Source organism: Desmodus rotundus, chromosome 3 (assembly GCF_022682495.2).
Source record: "Desmodus rotundus isolate HL8 chromosome 3, HLdesRot8A.1, whole genome shotgun sequence".
Lineage (NCBI taxonomy): Eukaryota > Metazoa > Chordata > Mammalia > Chiroptera > Phyllostomidae > Desmodus > Desmodus rotundus.
In genome coordinates this window covers 200,060,522-200,080,460 of record NC_071389.1, presented here as the reverse complement: position 1 = coordinate 200,080,460, position 19,939 = coordinate 200,060,522, and the positions used below count along the sequence as shown (strand labels likewise).

General features: G+C 62.3%; 1 protein-coding gene across 2 annotated transcripts in view; it reads left to right on the top strand.

Moving 5' to 3' along the window:
* The window catches only part of CELSR1 (cadherin EGF LAG seven-pass G-type receptor 1), a 105,488-nt gene that overhangs the window by 17,611 nt on the left and 67,938 nt on the right, over positions 1-19,939 (top strand). For both annotated transcript variants that reach the window (XM_053919744.2, XM_053919743.2), the window contains exon 2: positions 15,926-16,564. In XM_053919744.2, coding sequence (XP_053775719.1) covers positions 15,926-16,564 — 639 coding nt within the window. The remainder of the gene's footprint in view (positions 1-15,925; positions 16,565-19,939) is intronic.

Sequence of the window (19,939 nt, the reverse complement as noted above, 5' to 3'; positions counted from 1 at the left end):
GCCCCAGCGCCTGTTCAGGGGCAGAGCAATAGACTGTGAGTGGAGGTGATGTGACTTCCAGGTGCCCAGGTGCCTGGGAGAACCTCGTGGGATCACTGCGTCGGACCCTCGCCATCAGGGGCAGGACCTGCTGGCTGTAGACGGGCTCAAGGGCGGATCAGACCCAGCAGATCAGAAAGTTAGGAGAGCATAGTCAGAAAAAAGCATAGGAGGGACTCAAACGAGCCCAGAATCATCCTCAGGGAGTGTCATTCAGCTCCATGAATTCTTTATTCCTTGTTACCTGATCAGCCAGCCGCACTTTCAAACCTGGGGAGTCTGTTTTCTGGGCTCTTAGTTGATCCCAGTGTTGTGCCCGAGGCCCCCTGGGGGCCGGCAGACCCTGCTTCTCGCAGCGACTTTCCAGTAGCCTCGGCACCCGGCAGGTCCGGTCCCCCGACCTTGTCTTCTCCCAGCCTTCCGGCCTGGGCTCTTCTCGGCCAATTTTATGTGCCTATAAAATTTGCACACGATTTTGTTTACATACAAAACCCTGTATGTACATTAACGTGTATTCATACACGTGAAGTTATATGTTTTTACGTATGAATTTTAGAATCAGCTTGTCAATTTTTTTCCATTTCCCCTAAAAACCTGTGTTTTGGGTAGTCTGACGTGGAACCCAGCCAGCAGTCTAGGGAGAAATAACATCGCCACAGCGCGAGTCCGCCCGTCCCTGAACGTGGCTAATCCCCACATCTACTTAAGTCCTGCTGAATTTCTCACAATCACGCTTTGTGGTTTTGCGCCTATTTTTACTGGATTTATTTCTGGTTATTTGATCTTTCTATGCTATCAAAAATAATATATCCTGCTGCATTCTCCACTCACTGCTGGTGCATAGAAATACATTTGATTTCGTAATCACCCAAGCGTCCAACAGTCTTGCTGAACTCACTTATTATTTTAATCACTTATTTGAACGTGCTTTTGGATTTTCCTTGCATGTAACCATAGCATCGGTGAATAATAGCAACACACACACACACGTATCATTACGTGTATAGCTACTTTTTTCTTGTCTTACTGCATTGGCTAAGACTTCTAATACAACATTGTATACCACCATCTAGAGCAAAGTCTGACAAATAGTAGAAACTAAATTAACACCGATGGGGTGAATGAACAATTTACTTTCACAAGCTGCCCAAAGTGAGCTAACTCATTACCAACAACTAGTGCCACCAAAGTCTGGGGTCCAGGGTGGGCCCAGCAGGTCCAAATCCTGCCCGTGAGCAAATAACCAGGGCTGCTCCGGGTCCAAGATGGTAAAGACCACTGGACCACAAAATAAGACCAGGGGAGAAAAGAGAGAAATAGCTGAAAGAAGAAGAGAACATGTGTTACTGGTAGCTGATGTGACACTCTCCCAGAGAAGCAGACTGAGAAATTATTTTAATCAACAAGAGAGCTCGAGAAGGCGGCTGGTACAACAGCACCAGACAAAGCGCATCGCTCTCCAGCACCCGGCAGGAGCCAGCGGGAGGCGCAGTGGAAAGCGAGTGCTTTTCGCGACGGCAGCTAGAACCCCCGCAATCCCTAGAAATGAGCCTGCAGTGAAATCTGGACCTGGAGCTCAGGACCGATTCTACTGCAACACACAGCGCACGTGACGCTAAGGAAGGAAGCAACAGACCATGTTTCTAAGAAGGGAGACAATATTGCAAAGATGTTACTCTGTCTCAAGGCGCTCTCCTCTCCCGTGGCCGCTGTAACAAACCACCACCAGGTGGGTGGGGGATCGCAGGGGGCACGACTCTCTCACTGGGTGGAGGTCAGAGGCTGATGGGGGTCCCTCCCCTGCCTCTCCCCAGCCAGCGCCTGGGGTGGCCGGCAATCCTCCGAGACCCCTGGGGCTGGGCCACATCCCAGCAGTCTCCGCCCCATCTGTGCGTGGCCTTCGCTGCGCATCTCCTCCTCCCCCTCCTCAGGACCTGCGGTGGAGTGAGGGCCTGCCTGAACTGAGATAACTCACCTGGAGATCTGGAGCTTCACTGTATCTGCGAGACCCTGCTCCTACGTAAAAGGTCGCACCCACACGTTCTGGGCAGGTTCACCTTTCCAGAGGCACCGTTCAACCCACGGCCCAAAGCAGCCCATAAACATAATGCAATTTTCCAATAGGATTTTACAAAATTCAGCAGACCCTTAGTAAGGGTTGACTCAGCTTCCAGAGAAGAGAAAACCCGCAGGAAGAGCCTGAAAAAGCCACACGAGAACGACGGGAGGAAGCAAGAACCTCTGAGGCTCACAACGTGCTCTGACGCGACCACGGCGACGAGGACAGTGCAGTGGTGTGGGGGGCCGGGACCGTCCCCTGCAGCTCGTGACGGGGGTGGCGTTTCGAGGAGGGGGCGGCAGATTCTGCACATGTCAGGTGTCGAGACATCTGGGAACACAGCCTAATTTACCTCACACCATCACCCTCAAATTAACTCAGTAACTTACAGAGCCATACCGCATAAGAAGATAAGACTGTAAAAAAAAACATTTCATTAAAACATGGGACACGTTTATATACCAGGTCAGGAACGCTAAGCCCCAAACCAGAAACCGCCGAGAGGGAAGGACTAGGAATCCGCAGGCCGGGGAGGAAGTGCAAACGGCCAACACAGCCTGGGAGAGAAGCGGCCCCGCGGAGGAACCGGGCGAAGTCACTCGGCAGGCTGCCTGGTGCCCATCAGATTGGCGGGCGTTTTACACAGCGATAGCATCGAGCCTGGGAAGGCACATCGGCACACCTCTGGGCTGGTGGCAAGGATGTCCCCCAGTGACGGGTCTTTAGAAGGCAACTTGGCGATGTCATCAAACTTCAGACACCCCACATCTGCGGACGCATCAAGTCCACTCCACGCACCTAATCCCAAGAAGCCTCGGCACATGTGCCCACACTGGTCCCCAGGAGAGTCACTGCGTGGTTGTAACAGCTCGAAGGGACACACCCAGACCTCCACCACACCCTGAAATGGGGGTGCTCTGCAGGGACTTTAAAAATGGCACCAAGTCTGTTTTCCCCTGTGGCCCTAACCCATCCACCCTTCCCCACAACTCCCAGCATCCTCTGCGTTCGCCCCTCATAACCCCAACCCCTCCACTGTCTGCAAACCCCCTCCCCGAAGCCTCCAGAGCATGCCAGGCCCCCGGGAGCGCCCACCATCCCTCGGGATCCAGTCTCTCCTGCTGACTCCTCCCCGCCCCTCACCCGCAGCCAGCTCCGCTCCAACAAGAGAGCTGGGCTCACAGCCCCCGAGGGACAGAGGGACACAAGGAAAGTTCCCCGGGAAGTGGCAGCAAAAGCCTGGTGCCGGGTTTCACCTGCCTGCTGGAGACGCCTTTTATATAAAGCTGTGCAGCCCCTCCCCCAAGGCTCTGGGATCACATTTTCAGCGGTGGCGGTAACCACGGAGACTGGGAGCCCCACGCAGGCCAGCGGGCAGGCGGTTGATGAGTAACCTCGAGGACAATGACAGCGGGCGGCCCTGTGCTTTTTCTGACGATGGGGTGGGCTGAATGGGAGCCCAGCACAAAGGCCACCGGCAAAAAGACAGGCGGGACCCCAGCTTCCAAAGGGGGCGTGAACGATGCCCGTGACTTGTCACAGAACAGAGGTCAGCGGGCCCACACCTGCGGGTGTGACCTTTGAGGGGCTTCACAACAATGGCTCTGCGGGCCCTTTGACGTCCGATGCCATTTTTCCTGAGGCGTCCTTTATAGCCGGGTCTGATCTGCGTTCGGGGCGGCTGCGGGCCTTCAAGGGCAGCACGAAACTCACCAACGTGCCCCCGACTCTGGTGGCGGAGCGGGGCTGGAGACTGGCCCGGATGGCACTCGTGACCCTCCCCCCACCCCCGTGACGTGGCCACACAGCTAATCAGAGGTTGCACCCCCGCCCCCCCAACAAGGGCAGAACTAAACCGTTGTTGACACCGGAACGTCTCCAGTGAGAACTGACTGAAGGCATCTTCCCGTCAGCCGGGAGGGCATCTCCCCGAAAAGGGGTCCTGGGTATTGTCTAGACCTTCTGGAAGAATGGTCAGAGCGTCCTGGACTCGAAGGGGAAATAAAGGCAGATCACACCCTCTCTGTCGTTCCGAGAGGGCCCGGGGGGCAGGTGAGGTCCCGGCGATTCACCCACTCGCCTGTCCTGAGGGGCAGGGGAGTTCGTTACATGTTTTACCAGCTGCCCAGAAAACCGCTGTACACCAAATCAGATACTTCATTGGGAAATTAGCTACTGAAACCCCAGGTGACAAGGACGACCTTCCAGCGCCCTGACAAAAGGGTCGGTACTTTGCTGGGTGCTTTGCAAACACCTGTGAAACGGACCACACCCCTTTGTCACGGGAATAAATCAAGGTTCTGAGATGTGAGGTGACAAACCCGGCCCACCAGGTCCCCACGCTCTCCTGCCTTTCTCTGACCTTCCCCCCACCCCTTACCTCGGGCCGGGGCCAAAATCAGAGACAAGGTGCCCTTCGGCGGATGCGCACTCCGTGACGGGACGCATGGGGACGGCGGCTTTGACACCCCCCCCTGCCCCGGGCGGAGTGAGGCACAGGAGGGCGCCCCTGCGAGCGATCGGGGGCCTCCCCCACACCCCAGGGCACTTGGTCAGGACCTGCAGGACTTCCGCTAGACGCAGCCCCTCCCAGGGCAACTCCAGGATACTCCCCATCTCTGTCCCCACCGACTCTGGGGACTTTGTTAAGGGATGCCCCCTGGGGCTTCTGGCCCTCGCGGGCCAGGACCTGAGCAGCTAGCGGGCTCCCAGCCTGCACCCCTGGGAGCAGCGTCCTTCACCAGGAGTCTAGCCTGCTGATGGGGACGGAAATGGGGATCAATCAGCAGGGCCCTCTGCTGCCAGACTCCAGCCAGGCAGATTCCGATCGGCCTCCAAGGCCCCTGTCGTGCCAGATGCTCCAGGGGCAGCTGAGAGGACGCCAAGCCCACAGGACAGGGGCTCCCCCTGCGCTGTCTCCTCTCCCTGGTGCCGGCCACCTGGGCAGGGCGTCCGCAGAGGCTCCCTTGCGCTCACTGCCCATGGCGCTCTGTAATCTGCACAGCACGGTGGCCCAGCACCGGGGCGGCGGCTCTGAGCAGGCCTTGCCCACACAGCTCCTGGGTCCCCTCTGCACCCCAGCCCCAACCAACTCCCAGCAGGAGGTGTCTCACCTCCTGGGATGCTCACCCATTTCCAAGACTGCTCCTTCAGGAGGAAGCTTCTAGAACATCCACCATGTAAGTTCCGGAACAGTCATAGGGCACACAGCCCCCCAGGGAAGCAAAAGGCCGGGACACACTGACAGGGTGCAGATGGGCCAACGTTGGGAGCTGGGTTCTGACTCTCAGATGTCTGTGTTACCATTGGCATGCAGCTGACCGGGAGGTCTCTTTGGAGGCCAGCTCTGACCCTGAGCCAGTATCAGGGAGCAGAGGTGGTGGAGGGGGCATGGCTTGGATGCATGGTGCACACAGTAGGCACTTTTCCCCAAACGTGTGAAAACCAGCACCAAGGGAGTCGGTCAGGGCAGCAGCTGGGCACCCAGTTGGGAAGCGGGTGACTCCATCCGGCCCCAGCTCCTGTGATGTCTGAGGGGAGCTTGGGGTTGGCTAGGCCCCCACGAAGGCCACAGTCTCCAGCTCCCCTCTAGTGTCCAGGGTGGTGAAGAATGGGCCCCAGTGCTGAGCCCCACCCAGCACCGAGTGCAGGGTCAGGGTTAGCAGTAGGGTCAGGGCTGGCCCCTTATCCACCAGCCTCCTGTGAGGCCCGGGAGGGGGGGGGGCTGCCCTGGGAGTGCAGATCCTGTCCCTTCGCTCCTCCCCAGGCCAACCCTCCCCCTGCAGCTCTCAGCCCTCAGCCCGGCTGACCTGCCCCGGACCCTTCTCCCCCGCCATGCCCCCCACCAGCCCTGGAGTGCTGGGAAGATCCTATTCGGTTGGGCAGGGCCCCCACACCAGGGTGAGCACCGTGAGGGCGGCATGCTTCCTGCTTGCTCCCGTGCCGCACCCCCAAAACCGAACACCGCCTGGCAGAGTCACTGCCCAGTGCAGATGGGCCGGCTGCCCTGGTGGAGAAATACCCACACCTACCTGCCGCACCTCCTCCACCTTCCCACGCTGTCTCCTGCGTGCCCGTCCCCTGCCGTCCCCGCTGGGGGCTCCTTGAAGGGAGCACCACGCTGGCAGTGCCCACACAGTGCCACCACCCGGCTGCTGTCACCGGCCAGCTGGGTCCTGGCCCAAGGCCCTTCCACAGCCACCCGCCAACCCGGGGTCCCTGTGAGACTCGGCCCGCAGGCAGGGTCGTCCCTGGCGGGGCTGCTGGGGCCAGGCTGGAGACCTCTGCACTTGGCGGGAACCGCAATCTGGCCACCACGGCAGCCCCCGCCCGGGTGGGCATGCAGGACACGGCTACCCAGCCCAGGAGGGCCCTCCTGGGGAGCCCGGGCCTCCTGCCATGTGGGGCCCTGGCCACCCCTCCATGTCCACGTCTTTGGGGAGTCGGGGCTCCACGTGCATGTGCCCCCGGGTCCCCCTGAAAGCGGGACTCAGGGCAGGGCCCCCCAACAGGCATCTGTGCAGGTAATGTCCCAACCCCACAAACCTTCTCCGCCCGACCAGGCCTCCTTGCCCCCGGCTCTCATCCCCCAGGTGCTTCCACAGCCGCAGCCACAGCAGCAAGCTGACTTGGGTGCTGACCAGCCCGGGCGGAAGCTGCTGGAGGGCAGCAGGCGTGCTTCCTGGGCTCCTGCGCCCACACTGGGGAGGGGCCTGGCACTCCCCGACGGACCCGGGTTTGCATTTTGGCATGTCGTTAACCAGCCCTGTGACCACGACCTAACCTCCTGCCCCCTGGGGCCTGGTGCGTGAAACAGGGCAAATACAACCGACTCACTAGGGCCTTGTGGAGGAAGAGGGTGAGCGCAGGCTGGGCAGGCGTCTGGCGGCGGGCGGTCCCCGGGGTGCCACTGGGAGCCCCGCTGTGCTGAGGACAGGGTGCGCGGCGTCTGCAGGAGTTCGGGGTGGATCTCTCTGTTGTTTGAAGAGTGAACTCCGCTGCTCCCCCACATGTCTGCAGGCTACAGCAGCATTCTAGAAGGGCCGAGGGAGGCACCCCAGTGTCACCAATGATCCCGGCCCCGGAGGGCACAGGGGAGGAGTGTCCTGGACTCTCACTGTGACGCAAAGGTCGAGACCGAGGACTGGAACCTTTGGGTGGGGGCTGCACGTTGGGTCTCAGGAACCCAGCTCGGCGACAGCCAGGGATCCTGGGAAATCTCTCCTCGGGTCCTGCTCTGTCGGACATTAAGGAGAGCGCAGGGCCCTGTGCATCTGAGGGTCCCTTTTGGCCGGTGGGGCCCGGGGACTCTGGGAGCTTCCTCAGAGCCATCTCCCCACTGCTTTCCCACTGCCCAGGCCGGCAGCACCGGGTCTGGGGCTGCCCTGGGCTCCTCCTGGGTGGTGCTGAGCCCCCAGGTGCCAGGCAGGCCTGACTCTGAGCGCCTGCCCTTCTCAGGGGCTGGCCATGGGTCGGGGACCCAGGCGGTTAGAGCCACACTCCCCGCTAACAGGCCCATTGGGCCCGCACATGTGTACACACACTCACACGATGCCCTGGGGCCTCCGTGGGGCCCCACACACCACATTTCCCCCTCACTGTGCACAGTGGCTCAGCAGCCAGTCTCCCAGAAACACCTGGCCCTTCAGCCTCCCAGGACATCCTGCGTCCCTGCTGGCCACCGTGCCCCTTGAGTGGGAGGGGGCGTGGGCCCCCAGTGCAGCTCTGCTCCATGGGGGAGGGAAGGCCCTGCAGTGGCCATTGTCACAGGTAAGGTGAGTGACTGGGGTGGACACCGGCCCAGGGCACGTGCTGGGCACAACCCCTCACCTGGCTGCTCTTCCCGCCCCAAGTGGCCCATCCTCCTGCAGCCGAAGCTCAGGGCAGGCCCCTCCCCCATCTCCCACTCTCACCCTGGACATCCCCCCATGACACTTTCCACACGGTGCTTGTCTGAGGCCCATCTGTCACCCCACCTGGCTGGGGCTCCCGGGGGGCAGGACTGTGGGCTTCCCCGTCCGTCACTAGATCTGGCTGAGCATGTTGGCTGAATTAACGAGTGACGGCAATTCTAATTAGCTTTTTTCATGTTTCTTCGTGCTCGGGCTACAGATTTGCATCTTTAAAAGAATCGCTGCCATAATCATGTCTCATTATAATGGACTGTAAACGCAGTCCACGGTGGCCTCCCGGCAAACTTACACGTCCTTCTCAGACCCCGGGGCACGGCGGAGGGGACTCCAATTTGTTGCTTTAAGTCGTCTCTTAATCACTTAATAACGGGATATCTGATGTTAGACTGATCTCTTCCATCTGCGGGCCCAGCCCGAGGCTCCAGGAAAGAACTTGGAGCAGGAGTTCTCCAAGCTCGGCAGTGTGTGTGAGTGTGTGTGCGAGTGGGAATGTGTGCATGTGTGCGCGAGTGTGCATAGCCACAAGCATGTGTGTGTGTACGTGAGTGCATGAGCACGTGTGTGCATGTGTGTGTGCACTTTGTGTACGTGTGTGCATGTGTACGTGAGCATGTGCTTGTGTGAGTGCGTGAGCACGTGCATGTGTGTGCACTTGTGTACATGTGAGTGTGTGCGTGAGCATCAGCGTGTGCACAAGTGGGTCGGTGTGCGTGCATGTGCGAGTGTGCGCGGGTGTGTCTGTGAGTGTGAGGGGACATTACATGGCGGGTAAGTGGGGCAGGAGGCCCTGGCCATGCACACAGTAGGTGCTCAGTGGAGACCCCACCTGGGAGCCAGGTGGCCTATGGGGGGACAGAGAGGAGACCCAGCTGCTGTGGGGAACAGGGGCCGACAGGTAGAGTGGAGGGGGTATTGGGCCAGGACGCACGGCAGAGACCATTCCATGCAGACTGTGTCCTCGTGGGACTTAGCAAAGGACCTGAAACGCGAAGGCGTGTGAAGAGCGGGAATAGAATGGGTGGGCGAAGGGGGTCATTGTCTTATAATAACATCCCACGGCGGTTCCCCAAAGCGGAACACGGTCCTGTGTCCCCTCCGTCTGCCCCCGGGCAGCCACTGACCGCTCCAGGTCCAGTCCATTCCGCAGACACGATGGCATTGCCCCAGCCCGGCGAGCACGGGGTGCACACGTGGATGGCACGGATCGGGAGTGGTGCCCACTGCTGGTCCGGGAGACGCAGCCTCAGCCCCGCGGCAGTTTGGAGCGCTCGGACCCCAGGGTTACGACGGGGAAGGTGTCAGCCAGCCAGGTGTCATCTTCAGCTTCACTCGGCCGTCTCCTCCTGTCTAGCTCCCCAGAGTGAGCCAGACAGAGGCAGCGCCACGGGCCTCGTCCCATCCGAGTGCCGTGCTGAGCCTCCTTGAATCTTCTCGCCCGCAGACCCAGGATGCTCCTGCTGCTCATTAATTTCAGGCGGAGGCCCGGGTGGGGGTGGGGAGGGGACGGCTGCTAACGCAGGCAGAGGAAGGGGGCGAGCACGAGACAAACGTTGGCGGGGGTGGGGGCTGGCTGCTATCCCGCTAGAACCAGGTCCAGGTGGGAAAGAGTTTCAGGCCGCTGCTGAGGACTGGGAGCTGAGCTCACCATCTGGACGCAGGGGGCGCAGAGACCTGAAAGGAGGGAGTGGAAGACTCAGCTGCAGGAAAGCGTGTCCATCGGCGGCGGTGGAACAAAGGCGAGAAGAGAGGACGCTCGAGCCCGCGTTTCCCACTCGCTGAGATGTTCTCCGGCCACGTCCACAGAAGTCCCTGGTTAATCATCTAAAGCTCCTGTTCTTACCGTCCAATGTCATGCTGACTCAGCCTCTTGAAATTTAGGACTGGAATTTTCTTAGCAAATATTTAACCAGGAAAAAAAACAAGAACACCCCTCCTTTTCTGTTCTCAGATGTTAGGATGGAAGCTACAAATTAATAGCCGTCTGGGCCAATATTTGATCTTTTCTCCAAAAGAGAATGACTTGCCGGCTCTTCACTCAACTGGACGGAGGGGGTCCCTGGAAGTGGCGAAGATGATCGGCGGGGGGTTGTCCCCACAGAGGGTTGGGGGCCAGGCTGGGTGCCGCCCCTCGCCCGGCAGCGTTTGGGTGACGTCTCTGAGGCCCACTCCAGGGTGTCTCATGGCCACAGGGGTGCTGCAGGCTGCACCCCGTGCCTGACCAGAGTGGGCACAGCAGGGCAGTCCTGCCCCGGGGAGTCCTGGGTGGCCCTGCCCACCCTACTTGAGACATCGGGGGCTCAGCAGAGCCCCTCAGTGGCATTTGTGTCTCGCAAGAAGTGTCGGTGACAGTATTCCGGAAGGGACTCCCCGAGTGTGGAGACATTTCGGGGTCAGGAGGGCGGCCCCTCCAGTCCCCATCTGATGCTGTGCCCTCTGCCCCTCATGGGAAGCTAAGGCCGCAGCAGCTGCTGCTGAGGGCTGAGCTGGGCTAGGGGGAGGCCCTGTTCCCTGCAAGGAAGGCCATGCAGACCCCAGGTCCCCCAGGGCCATGCCCCTGCAGCTGGCCCACTGGCAGTTCCATCTCTGTCACCCCATTCCTTTAGGGATTTGGGCTGAAGGTCCTCAGGGCCCTTCCCTGAAGCAGCGTCGGGGCCGGGAGCCCGCAGGAGCGGGAGTGGGAGTGGGAGAGCTGGGCCGGCCCGGGAGCCAGGACCTCCGACTGTGTCTCCACCATGGGCCTGGTGCTCAGTCGTGTTTACTTTCCTGGAGGCGAAGGGACCAGCGTCCTAGGCTGCTGGCTCCAGGTGCCTTTGTCGTGACACGTTCACTCTTAATAGGTACAAATTATTGGCATTGGAGGTCCTTGCAGCCCCCTCTCCTCATTAAGCCTCTGCAGTTAATAATTGTTTTCTCCCTGGAAAGTGCGTGTGACAGCAGAGTGGCTGGGGAGGCGGCCCGGCCTCCGTGTGCCATTTCGGGAAGATCGTGACCCGGGTCCCCGTGACTCCAAGGCCGTGTGTCCTGGGCCTCTCTGGGCACCAAGGCCCTTGTCACCGGGGCCACAGAACCTGCTCTGCCCCTCACAGGGCCATAGGAGAAGCAAGAGAGAGACTCGCAAGACTGACGTGACATCATCACACACTTGGAGGGGCCTGAGACCCTGTCGTCTCGGGTCAGCTGATGGGGAAACCCAGGCAGGGCATGGTCCAGGGACTTGTCTCCAGTGGTCCCCAGGCACAGCCAGTGCTTCAGAGGCACCGCTGGCAAGCCTGGGAGTCAAGGGCCAGACAAGGGTGTGGGACATCACATCGGAGAAATAGAAACTTCCTGTGGCGGACGAAGCCCTGTCCACCCATGTGGGTGACATGGGCAGAGCTCCCGGTCAGGAGCCGGGTAGAGAGGTGGCCCATGCGTTCACTCACCCACGCGTGCACTCACCCACATGCCACCCATCCCCAGGGAGCGGGCAAGGCCACCGTGGCTGGACCGTCTGGGAAGTAGGGGCGCCGCTTGCCGGTGCTGGTGACGACAGAGGCCTGTCAGGGTGGACAGCCACTCCTCCACGACGTGTCCAGGGCTGGAGAGCACCCGGATGTCCTCGGCAGGTGGCACGGCCACATCACCATGCCGGAAGGTGCCCTTCGGCTGAGAAGAAGGCCCGGCGCCCTGTCGCTCACTGACTCTTTTAAATTTGTTTTGGCGATTGATCTTGGCCTCCAGCATCTTGGCGCGGGTTCCCAGGATGGGACAGCAGGGCGGAGGGGTGGTGGGGAGGGTGCCAGGAGGCTCGGAGGCCCCGGCCAGCCTCCTGCTCGAAGAGCCCGGGTCAGCCTGGCCAGCAGGGCGGGGAGTGAGGTCAGGCTGCCAGACCTCTACAGGTTCTTGCGTCGGTCCTTGAAATGCGCAAAAACCAGGACAGCAGAAGGGTCCTGGTGACTCTCAGCGTGGCCCCCCCGAAGCTGGAGGCCACAGTGCGAGACCCTCCCCCGTGCGAGGGCCCGTCTGTGGCGTGGACAGCCGCCTTCGCGGAGGCCTGCCGCTTCACGGGAGCAGGTGGGGTCCTTCATGGCCGAGGGGGGAGGTGAGGACTTGGGCTCCAACAAGGAGAAACCCAGGGCCTGGGCTGCCCGGGGAGGTTAGGAGGGCCCTCGCTCCCCGTCTCAGCAAACACGGGGACGGGAATGCCAGGCAGAGCTGTGCCGCCTCTGTGGCCAGCCCCTGGAAGGAGAGCCTGCCAGGTAAGGGGCTCCCCAGCAAACAAAGAAAGCGCTGAGGGCCAGAGTGAGTCCGTCTGGGGTTTGCGCGATGCCTGTGAGCAACGTCTTCACTGGCCCGTGTGCCCGTCGGGCCTGACACCAGCATCTGTCCCCTCTGTCCCCTGAATGCTCGTGGGACGTGAGGAGCCTGTGCACCGCGGCGCGGGTTCCAGGTTCAACTTTTGTTGCCCACGAAGGAGAGAAACCAGATGCTGTCCAGGCTGCAGATCAAAGCACTGCACCTGTGGTCTGCCCTCAACCCGGCCTCGGAAACAGCGAGGCCCCTCAAAATCCACTGCAGAGTCGCCTGGCCCGGGCGGTCCCGGTGTGAGGCCTGGGGAGGGGGCAGGACAAGGGGCGGCCTTTGTCACAAACCAACTAGACAGCAAATATCGCCCTGTGGACGTGTCCACAGCCGGCCTGATGTCACGGGCTGTGCCAGCTGGGCCTGGCAGGGCGCTGGCGATAGGAGCCAGAGGGGCCCCCCGTGACCCCGGGGTGCATGGGGTGGGTGACACAGACGCACGGCCAGCGGTCCTGCCCCTCCCAGCAGGGCTGCAGCCCCAGCTGTTGATGGTCCGGACTCACTGGGTCATGCCTGTGGCCCTGGGTGTTCAGAACCCGCCTCTCCTGCTCTGTGTCCTTGATGGGCCTTCCCAGGCCAGGACCACGCTCCTCAGCACCCTCTGTCCCCTGTCGGTGGAGCTCGAGCGGTCCGTCTGGGTCTGCCACTTGCTGGCCGGGTGACCACGGCCGGGCTCCTGGATCAGCCTCTGTGTGCCTCAGCGTCCTCCTCTGTGAAGGGCCTGCAGTGGTGCCCTCTCACCGCAGGCTGTGAGGAGGACCGCCGGGGACGTGCGGGGGAGGACGTTAGCACAGAGCCCCGCGGACAGGGCTGCAAACCCGTCGTCTGTGCACAAGCCTAGGCCACGGCCGGGACGTTTGCCCCGTGTCCACCCGCCAAAGCCGGGAGGCCGGCAGTGTCGGAGACTGCCCCCCACCCCAGTCCCATCTATCCGGCTCATGTCCACTGGGCGCCTCGGTGCGGTGGTGTCTGGGGGTGGCGCCTGTGCGGGTGTGGTGGAGGCAAGCTCTGAGAGGAGCTCACGGGATTCGGGCAGACCCTCACCCCACACCAGGCGTTCTTTGAAGAGAGGGGAGCTGGGCACAGACACGGGGAGACCATGGGAGACGAGGCAGAGGTGGGAGGGACGCGTCCGCACACCAAGGAACGCCAGGACTGCCAGCCGCCGGGAGAGAGCCACGGGACGGAGCCCCCAGGTGAACCTCCCTGCCGCCCCCTGGGCTCGGGCGCCTGGCCCCCAGACCGACAGGAGAGCCTGTGGCACTTTGTGGTGGCAACCCGGGACAGCCACGCCCTCCCCTTGACCGCTGGCGCCAGGCCTCACTGGAACGCTCTTTTCTGGTGGAGTCGCTTTGTCCCTGAGTGACGGTGTCTGTCCCTGCAAAGCACCTTGGGTCCCCGGGTGTTCCTGAGCTTCCTGCAGAGGGTCCGTGCGCCAGAGCCCCCGCCCCTCCCGGTGGGCAGGACAGCCCAGAGCCCCCGGGACTGGCTGAGCTTCGAGCTTCAAACCAGCTCCTCAGAAACCTTCGCATCTCGGGCCAGACACACAGACGTGCGGTTTGAGGGAGAAAGGACGGTTCATAGTAGTAGCGGCCACGAGGAAGCGAACAAGTGACATCCTACACCCTGGGCTGTTATGATGGGCTTGGAGAAAAAAAAGAAAAAAGAAATACTCAGGAGAAATAGCTCTCATGGAAGATGGAGCCCCTGGTGCTGTTTGCTCGAACGTCAGCCTGGGGTTGAGGAGAAGCCCCCAGAGCCTTCATCCTTCCCTGCCCCCCTCACCGCCCCCCGGCCCCCGCCCCCCGCCCACCCTTCCTTTCACGCAGACGCAGGTGCCAGGGGCTGTTCTAGATGAGGCTGCAGGCGCTCAGTCCTCGTGGGCTCACAGATGGCGGGTGGGTGTGTGGACGGAGATGAACAAATAAGAATAAAATCGGGCCGTGACCAGCGCTGTTTGGGAACTGACGTGGGTGTGGCAGAGCATGAGGGGGTGTGCGGAAGGCCCCCGTGATGAGGGACGTGCAGCGGAGGCCTGGAGGGCCGTGGGAGCGGCCAGGCAGACAAGGAGGCCAGCGGTCCTGGCAGAGGACAAGGGGAGTGAAGGCCCCGGGGCAGAGGGAGGGAGCCCAGTGACTGGAGGTGTCGCTACGAGGAAAGGGAGGTGACGTGGGGCCAGCGGTGTGGGTCTTATTCTAGGTGCCGTTGGGGCCACGAGGAGGCTGCTGGGACGGCGGCAGGAGGGCCTCCAAAGGGGGAGACGGAGGCAGCCGCAGGTCCAGGCCCACCCCAGAGGGGAGGAGCAAGGGTCTGGGGGCCCCACGGGCTTTGCGGTTTCTTCTTGCCTGCGTTTACTTTCCTCATTACTTGTTATGGTCCTCACCTGGCATGTGAGCCACAGGCGGGGTCTGGGCTGCAGACAGGACCCCCTGCTGGGCGGGCCCCTGGGTCTGAGACCAGCCTTGGGGCCCCATCCCCTCCCCCAGGTCACACATGTCGCCCGGTCCTCATGAGGCCTGGATGCGGCCTCGACGGGGCGCCCGGCGCCTGACTCAGAAGCGATGGTGCCCTGCAGGGATCTGGGGCTCGTGTTCTCGGGCACGAAGGGGCCCTGTGACTCGGCGTTTCTCACCCGTCCCGAGGATGATGCCGGTTTTCTCGGAATCTGTCGGAACCTCTGCATGACTGTGACTCTGAGCACCGACTGTGTTGGGACTTGTGGGGGAGCGGTTTCCTTTCTCCGTTGTGGGCACAAGCTTGGTGCTCCATGAGGGCGGGAGGGGGCTGTACCCCACGGGAACAGGGGACACAGGCAGGGAGCCACGCTGGGGGATCCAGCTGCAGGGACGCTGGTTTGAGCAGAGTCAGAAGGATGTGACTTTGCAGGTTTTCTCGGGTCCCTTGGTGCATTAGAAGTGGGCCTGGGAGGCGGGTGAAGGCCCTCTGGGGGTGGGGGTGGCCGAGCTGGTCGGGGGCCAGGAAGGCTGACGGGCTACCCCATCGCCGTCCTGGGGAGCCCCTGGGGCCAGTCCTTGAACAACCCCTCTGATTCTGGGCTCAGAGCCGATGGTGCTCAGCTCTATAACCAAAACATCCTGCCCTTTCTGTCTTAGAATCCGTGTTTCACGACTTGTTTGCACGTGCTGGCTGAGGCGCAGCGTCCCTGCGTGCCTGTCCCTAAGCTGGCGTTGCTGAGCGTGTCCTGTGGGCTGGGCACATAGAGATGAGGAGGGAGGAGAGGCCTTCACCCTGGCCCCGGCAGGGGCGCACCTGGGCGGACCGTCCTCAACACTGGGGTGTCCGAGCTGGGCCCGAGGGACGGGTGGGACTGGATGGGGTCTCCTGGTGGCTGGAACAGCTGCAGAGGCGTAAAACTAGGGCTCAGGGTCCCCACGTGCCGGGAGCAGAGTGAGTGGGGGTCTCGGGGCGGTGAGGGGCTGGACCAGGGTGGCCGTGGGATGTCCCGCTGAGGCGTGGAGGGCGGGAGAGGAACGGGGCGGGGGGCGGCTCACAGGCGGGACAGTGCCTCCGGTGGGCAGGCACCGCGTGACCCGCCCCCGCTTGTGTCTCGCAGATGGCGTCCACAGCGTGGCTGCGCTCTGCACCCTGAGGGTCACCGTCATCACGGACGACATGCTGACCAACAGCATCACCGTCCGCCTGGAGAACATGTCGCAGGAGAAGTTCCTGTCCCCGCTGCTGTCCCTCTTCGTGGAGGGGGTGGCCGCGGTGCTGTCCACCCCCAAGGACGCCGTCTTCGTCTTCAACGTGCAGAACGACACGGACGTCAGCTCCAACATCCTGAACGTGACCTTCTCCGCCCTGCTGCCCGGCGGCGTCCGAGACAGGTTCTTCCCCTCGGAGGACCTGCAGGAGCAGATCTACCTGAACCGGACGCTGCTGACCGCCGTGTCCGCCCAGCGCGTGCTGCCCTTCGACGACAACATCTGCCTGCGGGAGCCCTGCGAGAACTACATGAAGTGCGTGTCCGTGCTCAAGTTCGACAGCTCGGCGCCCTTCATCAGCTCCACCACCGTGCTCTTCCGGCCCATCCACCCCATCACCGGCCTGCGCTGCCGCTGCCCGCCCGGCTTCACCGGCGACTACTGTGAGACCGAGATTGACCTGTGCTACTCCAGCCCCTGCGGCGTCCACGGCCGCTGCCGCCGCCGCGAGGGCGGCTACAGCTGCGAGTGTGTGGAGGGCTTCACGGGTAGGTGCCGCCGCACAGGGCCCCCGCAGGCGCAGGCTGGCTGGGGGGTGGGGTGGGGCGCCTCGGGCCCTCTGCCTCACCCGAGGCTCCCGGCTCACACAGTTCTCAGGTTCCCCGGGTGGGGAGGGGGAGGTTTCCTCTCCCCCCCCCCACTGCTGGAGAGGCAGACAGGCCCTGGTCCGGGGTGTCAGCCTGGGAACGAGTTCCCGACAGCAGCCCTGAGGTCCCTCTCGACCCAGGTGGCACGTGTCACCCTCCCTGTGAGAATAGAACTCCCCTGGGGAAGTCTGCGTGCCTGGCTGCTCCTGGGAAGGGGCTTTCCACGGCAAGCACTTCGTCCCAGAGGCTTTCGGGGCTCACTGGTTATGGCCGGCGGCAGCATAGCTGGGACGGAAGTCAAGCTGGTAATGGCCGGAATGAGGTCCACGCTTTCTCGCCTCATTGTCCTGCAGAGACGACTCATCTTCTCTGCCGGGAACCACTCTCTGCTCCAGTCACACTGACCCAGCGCCAGCGGGGCGGCTCCTCAGGTGGCCACGCTGTTGCTAAAATGGCAGAGCCAAAAGCAGCACTCGACCGCGCTTTCCTGCTTTCAGTGTTCGGTGGCCAGCACGTACGGTGGAGACCACTTGCAGAACGAGTTTGCGGTGGCCCCACCGGGCTGGCTTTTCAGGGAGCGGTCTGGGGATTGGGCGGGGCTGAGTTCACACCGGAGGTGGCTTTGTGGTTCTTCCTTCGACTGTCCGCTGTTTCTCTGCTTATAGACGCAGCTGTGAAATCGTTGTCTGCCAGTGCGGGGCACAGCCCGAGTTTGCTGAGCTTAGACGGGGGGTTATGGCATTAGCAGGTAGTTCTGAAGCTGGAAGAGACAGGGAAGCCAGGCTGGGGCCCCACAGGAAGGCAGTGGTGGCCTGGGCTTCCCCAGACAGGACGGGCAGCCACTGGAGGGAGGGGGTGTGAGCCCTGGCTTGGTACCCTATCAGGTGGGAACAGGCCGGGGGCGGCAAAGGCCCTGATTGCCTGCCCCATGTCCTCCCCTCCCCTGCCCTCAGGCCAGCTGTCCTTCTGTCCTTCCCATCAGGTCTGCAGGCCTCTCTCCCTCTGTCTCACTCAGCGAGTGTTAACCCCGAATTCCTGGCTACGCTGGGGCTCGGTGGTGAGCGGGGAAGGAGCACAAGGGAGACCCGCAGCCCCTTCCTCCCTTCTTGAGTTTGTCGGGGGGCGGGGAGGGGGCTCTGGTTCTGCCCAGGAGACCTGGACACCCCCCCAAGTTTTAGTGGCGCCATACTGCAAGGAAGTCACCATGCGGGGAGGTGTCTGTCCCTTCCTCTCATTCCCACTTCACGGTGTGGAGCGGGCCTCTGGGCCTCTGTTGAAGTGCCGTGGCCCAGGACCCCCAGGACGGGCCCACCACGCTCCAGGGGACCAGCTGTATGCAGTCGCTGTCCCACCGCCCGGGAACGGATCGGGTACCTGCTGCGTGTCTGGCCGGCGCTCACTGGCCCGATAGGCAGGCCGCCCAAGCCTAGCCATGCAATCGGCCCTTTCCCTGGTCGAGACATGTCTGTGGGGACCTGGTGGGGGAGACCCCTCCTGCACCCCCCCGCTCTGGTGGGAGTCGAGGCTGGGGTCCAACGTGGTCCAGGATCCCCGCATCGCCTCGTGGGCCGTAGCAGCCGGCCTGGGTCTGGGCAGGATACACTGAGGCTGACCTGTGGAGAACTTCCAAAGTTCTCAAATCTCATTTTCATCACGGGAGTCATTTCTAGAGAAATAATGACCGGGAAACGGCCTGGCTTGTCATCGCCAGAAGACCCACTGGCACGGTGGGACAGCCAGGGGGAGAATCGGGGTGTCTCGGGCACTGAGACGAGGGTGTGTGTTTCCCTCGGAGACAGGCTGATGCTGCCGATTACCCTTCCTCGGCCCCTTCCTCTCTTTCTTCCTTTCTTCCTTTGAAGCCCTGGCTCTCCGGCGTGGAGGTAATTGAGCCCATTTCTTCGTGGTGAAAGCGGCGCTGTCGTCGCGAGGGTCTTATTACGTGCTCCCGGGAAGCCGAGCCGGGGCCTGGCGCTTGGGCAGCTTCCTGTGCTGCCGACGCCAGCCGGGTGGGTGGAGGGAGGGCGCGTGGGCTCAGGGATGCCCCTGCCGGCGCTTCTGTGGGTCCCGAGTCCGCCTTGGCCTCGGGGAGGCTCCGAGGCCCCCGGTAGAGCTGTCCCCGCTCGCTGCCTCCCTCAGAATCCCCTGCAGCGCCTCCCCTGCTCCGGGAAGTTTCTGGAAGGGGTCCCTCTCCCTCAAGGCTTCCTGGGGGCCGTGTTTATGTGTTGGTGGCTCCCCTCTCTCCCTGAGGGTCATTCGCTTACCTCCCCGTCCCTCAGGTCGGGGGTCAGGGGTTAACCAGCCCGTTCCTCACACAGGCCCAAGCACACGTGCTAAAGTCTTTGCTGCTCTTGTCACCGCACCGGAGGGGACAAGACACCCTTCTGTTCCTTTGTCCCATTCTCAGCGGACCCTGGGGTGGCTGTGGCAGTCCGGCTCCAGCCCGGGCGGGCCCCGCGTCACCGCATGGCCATGTGTGATGCTGCTGAGCCCCCGGGCAGGCCCTTCCCCTCAGTCTTGGGGCGCCATCCCTCCCACCATGTGGCCGGCAGGCCCGATCTCATCCCAGGCCAGGCGGGCGTCTGCCCACAGGTGATGTCCTGAGGAGGCGGAGGGCTCCCCACCATCCTCCGTGTTGGAGGGGAGGCCTGGCATGGCCCCTGGTGCCTCCTGGGAGCCCCTGGCGTTTATTCTTGAGCCTCTGTCTTTAGACCCCGGGCAGCTTGTCTGCACTCAGAGGGGTCTTCGGTGACCCCTGCAAACCATGCTGCTTCTGGCAACAAAGTGCGGGGTCCCAGGGCCTCCGACCCCCTGCCGCACTGGACAGACACTGAGTCACGACGGGAGCAGCTCAGCTGGGGTGTCATCAGGTTGGGGAGCCAGTGGGTGTGCAGCCACTTGGGAGAGTCTCGGTGTGGCCAGCTTCGAGCTTTGTGCCAACTCCCCCAGGAGGGGACGGCCAGCTGGCCTGTGCGAGGGCTTTCCTGGGACCCCGACTGTCCCCCGTGGCGGCCTCCCCAGGGCCCGGGACCCTGGCCACCCCCCCATGGTAACGTATTTCCACCGTCACGTGACCTTCGACCGCATCAAGCGATCCCAGGCTGAACGCTGCACGTCCACATTCAAGGTGCTGTGTGGGCTCCGAGCTGCACTGTCCCCTGTGGAGGGACGGCCCCACGACTCGGGGACGCGAGGCTGCCGGTGCGACATACAGGATTAAAGCTCCGCTCCGAAGCATCCGTCTTCACGTTGAGTCTAGTCCTTAAACCAGCGAGC